General features: G+C 55.2%; 1 protein-coding gene across 3 annotated transcripts in view; it reads left to right on the forward strand.

Annotated features, from left to right (window-relative positions):
* Positions 1 to 9,051, forward strand: part of Hivep3 (HIVEP zinc finger 3) — a 137,416-nt gene extending 128,365 nt beyond the window's left edge. For 2 of the 3 annotated variants that reach the window (XM_052177215.1, XM_052177214.1), the window contains exons 6-8: positions 1,034 to 1,120; positions 4,398 to 5,317; positions 6,299 to 9,051. In XM_052177215.1, coding sequence (XP_052033175.1) covers positions 1,034 to 1,120; positions 4,398 to 5,317; positions 6,299 to 7,063 — 1,772 coding nt within the window. In that variant the 3' untranslated portion in view covers positions 7,064 to 9,051. The remainder of the gene's footprint in view (positions 1 to 1,033; positions 1,121 to 4,397; positions 5,318 to 6,298) is intronic. The other variant, XM_052177216.1, reaches the window with a different exon arrangement.
* The last annotated feature ends 329 nt before the right edge of the window (positions 9,052 to 9,380 follow it).

A 9,380-nucleotide genomic window follows, 5' to 3' on the forward strand; every position in this document is an offset into this window, starting at 1 on the left:
GACCCAGGAGCTTCTGACAGGTTATACGGTCAGAAATATAACATGTGCAAATACAACAGAGCACAACCTGAAGGGACTTCATGTGGGGTCCGTCTGTGTTCTCTGGGGATAGGACAGGGAACTTAGCCTGTCCACCCAGAACCTGCTGTCCACGAAGTCCATCACCCTGCAGCCTGTCACACGTGTGTCATGGGGAACTTCACACTGTTGCTCTTGCTGTTACCCTGGCTCAGGAGCTCCTGCTTCAGCTCCTCAGCCTGTGGAGCCAGGCCCACAACTTGGGGCAGCCCCTCAGGCCTTCATAGAGCCTTGGACAACCCATTCCCACAGCACTCTAGTCCTCTGTCCGCACTGTGCCCTGGCCCCAGAAAGAAGATTTCCCTAAGAAAATCCCAGCCTGGATCCCAGAGCCCGCGGGGCTCATGTCCCTCGCTACATACCTCACTGCTCCTGCAAGGAACCCTGCTTCCTCTGCCTGGACTCTAAGGTTTGGCCTGATGGGTGACCTAGTAGTATACTCAGACAGAAGGACTTCTCAGCCCCCAGCTACTACATTAGTCATGAGAACCCCATGTCATTTCCAGCATTTAAGACTGCAACTCATCTTATCTGAGCGTGCCACCAGCTCCAGGGCCCAAACATAAGACAGAAACAGGAAAGAAAAAAAAAAAAAAAAAACACACACACACACACAAAAAAAAAAAAAAAAAAAAAAAACTGCACCTGAGCGGTCTTTTAACTTCTCCGTGTTTTAACCAGCATCTCGGGCTCTCACTGCACCCTGCCCCCACCCCCAGCCGCATGCCCTCCCTACCCCAGCTCCTGTTTTACCTTCCGTAGCAGTTATGGTGTGTAGCAGTTATGGTGCGTAGCCTGGCTGGACACTGGGGCACAAGATGCCTTGACTCTGCCCAGCCCTTGGCACTTGTCTAAGGAGCTGTGGCCTGGCAGCTGTGTGTTGCCTCTGTGTGCCCGGGCCTTCTCTACCCCCTCCCTGCCACCAGGCCATGAGTCTGCTCTCATTTCTTTCCAGGGAATCTGACTAAGCACATGAAGTCGAAAGCCCACAGCAAAAAGTGCCAAGAGACGGGGGTGCTGGAGGAGCTGGAAGCCGAAGAAGGTACCGCCAGCCTCTTCTCTTAACACCCTCTCCACTTTCCATCTCTCCCTCCCTTTCTAGCTATCCTCATTTCTACTACTGTTCTCCTTCTTCTCCCTCCCTCCCTCCCTCCCTCCCTTCCACACCCTCCCCTCTAGTTTGCTGAACAACTGGGAAGCAGCAAATGCTAAATTCATAAAATGCTCCCCAGTGCCACACGGCCAGTCACTGTGCGGCTCGGTCTAACCTAGTGTCCAGTGGAAAGCCAGCACCAACTGGAGCTCAGGCAATGCTCGCCGAACACGCGCCCATGAGTAACTACAGGCAGCACGGAGCACCCAGGGAGTGCCAGGCACATTCTAGACACGTGCCCGGAGTTGTCTTAGCAGTGCCTGGGTAGATCTTCAGCCACTTAGCTGGGAGCCTCTTCTGCTAAGAACCTACCACATGGTCTGTGAGGCTGCAAGTGTCACGGAGAAAGGCAAAGCTAGATCTGGTAGGCCAATCTCTCCCCAGCCCTGACACATCACTACAGCCTGGCTGTGGTCCCCCAGGAGCAGAGGCAAGCTAGAGGCAGTCTGATAGCAGACAGGGCAGGGGACACAGGTAAGGAGGGAGGCCAGGCAGGAGGCCACAGGGGCTGTGGCAGATGGATGGGCAGGTCCTCCAGAAGTGACAAAGCAATCTAACAAGAGTTAGATCATATTTCCTTTGACTCTGAATAAACCAGCGTTTACAACAGTTCACTCAAAGCACTGTCTTCACAAACTATGATGTGAGGTCACAAACATATGATGTGTTGTCAAAATGCATAGATGGTGTCCCCTCAAGGTCTCTGGAACATGCCCATTTCAAGTCAAGGAAAAATAAAACCCAGACATGGAGTCATGAAGGGCCATAAAAGATAGAGGGCCAACCTGGCTGTCATCTGACATCTAGCCTTGAATGTAGTGGGGTGATATGTTTGTCCTCTGCCTGTGTGCCGAGAACTCCAGCAGGGGCGTAGGCTGTAATCCAGGCCAGACACTTGAGCACAGTTCAGGTGAGAAGTGATCTGATTCCAGATGCATTAGGAGGCTGAGCCCATGGATGATCCTGCTACATCACAGAGGGCAGAGGAGAAGGGAGGGGACCAGGGATGGAGAGACTGGAAGGATGGGCTTGTTACTTCATACTCCAAGACAGACCCAGGTCCGGGCATTAGGAACTGGGCATCCTAAACAAACAGTTGGTAGCAGGAACTACCCTGAAAAGCGCCAAGCCAGGATGCCAGCAGCTCTGGCGCACTGCTAAGGAGTAGGTTGTCAGCCACCCCCACCATGTGGCCAATCTTAGATACTGCACCCAGAAGGTTCTGTCCAGTGCCTTCCACTAACTTTGAAGGCACTAATGGCAGAAAAATCCCATGTGGAGTATCAGGAAGGGGAGGTGGTGAGCAGGCAGGGGAATCCTTAAGAGACCTGCAGGAACCAGATGTGGATTTCCTGAAATAGTGTGGTCTGGAGGAGAAGGCTTCCATTGTCCCCACACTGGGAACTCATACCGGGGCACCTTCACTTTCTCCTCAGTAAAGACAGGCTTTGGGGCCTATTTTGATGGATGTCGGGAGATGCTGGCCCTGACTGCCTCCCCAGTCAGGACCCTGCTTCAGCCTTCATCTGCAAACGCTAACAGTGCCACCCTGGCCACCTACCTAGGGAGGGGAGAAGAAGATGGAGAAGATGTAGTGTAGTGAGCACAAAAGGACATAAACTCGCAATCACCACCCAGTTGGAAGATGGTGGGTGGGGCTTCGGGACTACATCTGCTTCTCAAGCATAGTGTCGTTTTGAACTGTAGTGTAGTAACACAAGGGCCGCGAACCTTAGCTCTGACTCGGCCAGGAGATAGCTGGATGATTGTGGGGCACACTGTGGCCTGCTCTATGTTTGGGTTTCACTGTGTGAGTTAGGGCAGGGCTGAGTAAGACCTGAGGCTCTTGCTAAAGTCCTAGGTCAGCAAATTAGTACCTTGAGCTGATGCAAGGCTTCGCCCCTCCCCCATGCCCTGTCTGTTATATCCTCTCCCGTTCCCATCCCCCACCCCCCTCAAGGCTTCATCCTTTTGCTCCCATCTGCCCAAACCCTGCCCTTGGCCTCATGACCCTACCTCTGCCTGGCAACTCCTTCTCCACCCACAATTTTCTCTCTCTATCCTAATGAATGTTCATATTATCTGACCACTGAGGTGTTAGCATCACTGTTTCTGGCCTTCCTGGGCATGGTGGAGAGCCAAAGCCAGACCCTAGGGTTCTGCGCCTACCTTTCCTGACCAGGAGAAAATAGAATATTGGTACCTGGGTGGGTGATAGGGCTATCTATATACATTAGGCCACCTGGAAGCAGCTCAAACTGGTCATGTGACACCAGTCTAGTGATGGGCCAACAGAGCACAAACTCTCCAGGTAGTAGCCCCCCAGAGTGCAGCGTCCATTTCAGAGATGCCTCGTTCTGCATTGCTGGTGGTAGCACAGCTCACCTGGCTAATAGGAAGCCATAAGAAGCCAGACTTGGAAGCTGACAGTGAGTGTTCCACAGGGCAGGGATGGCAGGGGTGAGGCCTGCCCTGCAGACTGAGGCCAACCTAACCCAGCTACTCACAGAGGCTAAACTCTGCCATCTGCCCGGAGCTGCGGTATAGGCCAGCCTGGTCATGTTGGCATCTGGTTTGCATTTGAACTGACTGTGACAGTCTTCTGGGCCAGCCAGCGTGCCCTGTCCCAGAGTGATAAATGCCATCAGTAATGAGGTCGGAGAGGCTGTAATTATTTGTGCCCTTGCTGTGCATTATTTTTCCCTCTCAGAAAAGGCCATGCAGTGAGACATCCACTTAACAAAAGGAGAGACTGAGGCATAGCATTATAACTGGCTCTGGTGGAACCCACACTGAGAAGCCAGAAAGCAGTCTTGTTTGCCCCGGTGAAGCCCCAGGCCTGCTTCTGCCTTACTTGGGCAGGTTATTTAATCCCCCTTACCTCGGTTTCCTTATCTACAACATGAAGATAAGAATAGAACCACCAGTTTCCCAGTGATTCTGGGATTCTTTGAGGGCTACATGAATTCACGTACCTAAAGCCCTCAGAGCTGAATCTGTACACCAAGGCATGAGGTCATTGGGTGCTATTATTTACAAAGTATTCTTCTATCTGCTATGTCACTTGGTCGGCTGCCATGTGGCATTGTGCCTAGTTGGCAGGCGGTGAAACCGGGCTTAACCTGAAGCAGCTGTAATCTTGAGTCCCCTGTGTTCCCCTCCTCAGGAACCAGTGATGACCTGCTCCAGGACTCAGAGGGGCGTGAGGGCTCCGAGGCTGTGGAGGAGCACCAGTTCTCAGACCTGGAGGACTCTGACTCAGACTCAGACCTGGATGAAGATGAGGAGGAGGAGGAGGAGGAGGAAGAAGAAGAAGGGAGCCAGGATGAGCTGTGCAGGCCACCCTCAGAGGCGGCTCCATTCTGCCCGCCAGCCACACTACAGGAGGACTCCTCACCCATTCAGGGGCCTCAGCCTCCAGATGCCACTTCTGACGAGGTCCCACAAGGCAGCTCCATCTCAGAAGCCACGCATCTGACAGCCAGCAGTTGTTCCACACCTAGCCGGGGTACCCAAGGCCTTCCCCGACTGGGACTGGCCCCACTGGAGAAAGGCATGAGCTCAGCCCCGAGTCCCAAGGCCACGTCCCCTAGGAGGCCGTGGTCCCCAAGCAAAGAAGCAGGCAGCCGCCCCTCACTCACTCGCAAACATTCGCTCACCAAAACTGACTCATCTCCCCAGCGATGTTCACCGGTGGCCCGAGAAGCTCAGGCCTCAGTCACAAGCACACCTGGTCCCCAGAAGGGCCCAGGAAGGGACCTGGGTTCTCACCTTTGTGGGTCTCCAAGACCAGAGCTGTCCTGTCTCACTCCCTGCCCCATAGGAAGAGAAGTGCCCCCTGGACTCGAGCGTGCCACAGACACAGGCACCCCCAGATATTCACCCACCAGGAGATGGTCTCTGGGTCAGGCCGAGTCACCGCCACAGACAGTGCTGCCAGGGAAGTGGGCCCCGGCTGGGCCCTACAGCCCCTCAGTCGACAAGAGTGGCCTGGGCTTGGGGCCGGTTCCACAGGCTCTCCTCCAGCCTGTGCCTCTACCTCACACACTTCTCAGCAGAAGCCTGGAAACATGCACCTCTGCGTGGGTGAGTCCCTGCTATGGCCCTCCTGGGGATCAGGGGTTGGCCATTCACCCCCTCTGCACCTCACGTCCAGAGCCAGGCTGGCATTCCTGGTCGTCTAGTGAGAATTTCTTGGGTCCTGCTGTGCTAGCCAGTTTATTAGGCTTCGAGGCTTCCCCAGAAACCCCAAACATGGTTCTGGTCCTAGCAGACTCTGGGTTCTAGCCCTAGGGGGCAGCGTAGCCTTGGGTGTGGGTGTAAACACGCATGTAACCCTTCATCCAGCCATCCCTTCCCTGTCTAGGTGTGTCCTTGGAGCAGGTGACAGCTTTACCAAAGTCGTCAGTCCCCATCTTCTTCCTGAGCACCACAGTCCACACCAGCCTGTGGGGCCCTGAGTACAATGACTGAGGCAGCCTGGCCTCGGTCACTGCTGTGCTCTACCCGCCCCCCACTGCTACTGCCAATCACCCTCCTCGACACCATTCCATCACCTACGCTGTCCCCATCCTGGTGCCTTGCAGTCAGTCCCACTACCACACTGCCCCCCACAGCTGCCACTGCCCAAGGCTGCCACTGTCCCTGCTGGCATTTCCCGCACTGTGCCGTCATGACCCCACAGTGTCTCTCCCGGAGGAACACTGACAGGACCATCTTTCTTGCCGCATTGAACTTCCTGTAGTGGAAGGTTGAGATCCTTGGGTAGGAATTCACATGCAAGGGTAAAGTTAGGCCAAGACCACTTTAAGAAAGGGAGAGGCAGAAGAGCCAAGGAGGACCAGGGTGGCCACAGAGCCCCGACACCCAAGAGCTGCCTCCTACAGATGTGGGCCAACATGGACCTCTAAGTTGTCCAACTCCTGTGTCCAGACTCCTGATCTGGCTGTACTCACCAGCCATAGTCTGTGGTCTCAGATCTCCCCGCCCTCTCTACCTCTAGCACTCAGTTCTGTAGGTGCCCGGCATGTAACCCTTGCCTTCTCTCATTCTCTTTTCTGACTCCAGCAGAAGACTGAGTCCCGAAGTCCATCAGCTGGCCCTGCTCCTCTCTCCTCCCAACCTGGCCCTCAGGACTTCCATGGTCACCTCCCGAGCCGAAGTGAGGAGAACCTCTTCAGCCACCTGCCTCTGCATTCCCAGCACCTGAACCGCGCCCCCTGCCCCCTCATTCCCATCGGTGGGATCCAGATGGTACAGGCCCGGCCAGGAGCCCACCCCACCCTGCTGCCTGGACCCTGCACGGCCTGGGTCAGCGGCTTCTCGGGGGTTGGCAGTGACCTAACTGGGGCCCGAGAGGCCCAGGAGCGCAGCCGCTGGAGTCCCACGGGGAGCCCTTCAGCATCAGTGTCCCCTGTGGCCAAGGTCTCCAAGTTCACACTCTCTTCAGAGTTGGAAGAGGAAAGGACCGGCAGAGGCCCAGGAAGACCTCCTGACTGGGAACCTCCCAGGGCTGAAGCCCCTGCAGGACCCATGGGCACACACAGCCCCTGCACCCCACAACTGCCCCAAGGCCTCCGGGTGGCACCATCCTGGAGGGGCCTCTTGGGATCACCACACACACTGGCCAACCTAAAGGCCTCAAGCTTCCCGCCACTGGACCGCAGCAGCTCCACAGACTGCCTAGCAGAGACCTCCACTTACTCTCCACCCCGGAGCAGGAACCTCTCTGGAGAACCCAGGACCCGTCAAGGCTCCCCTGAGCTCTTAGGTAGAGGGGAGCTCAGGACACCTCTATTCCTGCCCAAGGACAGTGGCCCCCCAAGCATCTAGCCTCAACAGCTGCTTCAGCGCCTGGCCTCCGGTGTTCGGCAGCAGACATTCCAGCCCACCACCCGGAGTCCTCTTGCTCCCATGGGCATCCTCTCCCGTCTGTCCATCTGTCCATCTGTCCACACGGCTTCTGCTCAGCCCCATCTGTTCTATTTTTCCACATATGCAGTTACCTGTGCCTTTTTCTAGACCTTTTGTTGCTTGAGAGAGAAAAAAAAGAAAACAAGTCACACACATCCATAAACAAAACAAAACACATCCGTGAGGAGCCGGAGGGTGTGCGTGCTCTGGGGACAAGGATGAAGGAGGGACTCACCTCCACCACCATGCGCCACAATGGCAGCCGTCCCCGCCTCAAGGTCCAGGAGAGGCTCTGTGGCACTGAGAGAGAAGAGGAAGGGGGGAGGGGTGGAAATATAATTAAATTCAAAGGCAAGCACTCCTGCCGACAGATGCCCAAAATCCCCATGTGGAATACACACAGCCCGTAGCCAGCCAACCCTCTGGGCCATCGGGTGAGCTAGAACCCCAGAGCAGGAAGACACAAACGCAGGCAGGAACCAACCCACCACTCCCCGCTCTGCCCGGCCAAGAACATTATCTTTTCTTTTTTGCAAGAATAGGAACCAAAATAGATTTTTTTAAAAAGCTACTTTTGCTAGCATCTCAGCTCAGAGCAGCAGCAGGGAAGAGAAGACTGGAGTGTGAACCGCGCCTCCCCCTTCCATACCTCCCCCCCCCCCAGGGCTAATAAAGGAGCCCAGGTTGCCTGTCTCCTTTCTCCCATACACTGCAGGGCTCTGCCTCTTGGGCCATGCCTGGGCTGGCTCCTTTATGTTTAAAATCCCTGTAGGATGAAGGGGCCCAAGGCAGCACTGGGGACGGTCCTCGTCTGGGCCTATTCTGAGCCTGGGGTTTGGATTCTACTTCACCTCTGCCCCTGAGAAATGACACGTCACATTTCCTTCATGGCTGGATTAACATGTGTGTATGTATACACACAGAGAGAATATCAAAGATGGTAATTGGTAATTTCTCCAGCCTCCTCAGAGTCTCCTCTGTTAACTTAGAGGATCTCTAAATTGTCCCAAGTCCTTTAATTTTTTTTCCAGTTCCCAAGGCAAAAACCCTGCTTAAAAAAAAAAAAAAAAGTAATATGACCAAAAATTTAAATTCCAAGTTGAAATATGGAACTTGACCTGCGGCACAGGCTCTGTGGCCACCATCTTCTAAGACCTTCCAGAAATAGTTCCCTTTACCTTCCCCAAGGAAAAGAGAGAGAAAATGGACCATCATGAGGAGGCCCCTCCTACAGCCTTGTCCTCAAATCACAAAGCCTGTTCCAATCACAACGCCTATGCCAGCCATGCTGGGTACTGCTGTCACAGTATACAAAGCCAGGGCCTGTCCCTGGGCATCAGGCCGGGTGTGTGGCTGAAGGCTCGCGGCAGGGCTAAGCTGGAAGGCTAAGGCTGCCTGTACTAGCCACCCCTAGCTCATGCCATGCCTGGTCCTCGCCGGGGGGGGTTTATCAGCTACAGGCCCAATGCTCAGCCCAGTAACCTGAGCCAATGCTTAAGACATGAGTGTCAGTAGGACAGGGGCCTCCTGTGCTGTGCACTGTGCTGCAGGGTGGCATGGGTATCAGGCTGGGAGACTCCAGATGCTTGACTTGCTGCAAGTCTCCTGCCCACCTGGGAGAAGCTGTCAAGACCAGGCTGGGGCACGGGAAGGAAGAAGGTAGAAGCCTGGGTGTTGGTCAGCCCAAGCTGGTGGCCACAGCTTGTCTCCCTTCTGCCTCTCAGCCCTAACCACAGGCCCCACTGATACTAAGGTCTGAGCTGGACAAAAACATTGCCTCCAACGGGGCTTGATGGCTTTCTAGGCAAGAGCTTCTGGCCATAGACAGAAGGCTATCTCCTGGTCTTGGGATATCCACACCTCCTCTTTACACCCAAATCTCAATCTCTCTCTCTCCCTCTCCCTCTCCCCCTCCCTCTCCCTCCTCCCCCTCCTCTCTCTCCCCCTCCCTCTCTCCCCTCTCCTCCTCCCCCTTCCCCTCCCCCTCCCTCTCTCTCCTCTCTCCTCCTCCCCCTCCCTCTCTCTCTCCCCTCTTTTCCTCCCCCTCCCTCTCTCTCCCTCTCCCCTCTCCTTTTCCCCTCTCTCTCGTCTCTCCCCCTCCTCCTCTTTCTCTCCCCTCTCCCCCTCTCCCTTCCTCTTTCTCCCTCTCCCCCTCCTCTCTTCCCCCCCCCTCTTCTTTCTCCCTCACCCCCTCTCTCTCTACCTCCTTCCTCTCTCTCTCTCCCTCCACATGTCC

The sequence above is a fragment of the Apodemus sylvaticus genome, chromosome 3 (assembly GCF_947179515.1).
Source record: "Apodemus sylvaticus chromosome 3, mApoSyl1.1, whole genome shotgun sequence".
Taxonomy (NCBI): Eukaryota; Metazoa; Chordata; class Mammalia; order Rodentia; family Muridae; genus Apodemus; species Apodemus sylvaticus.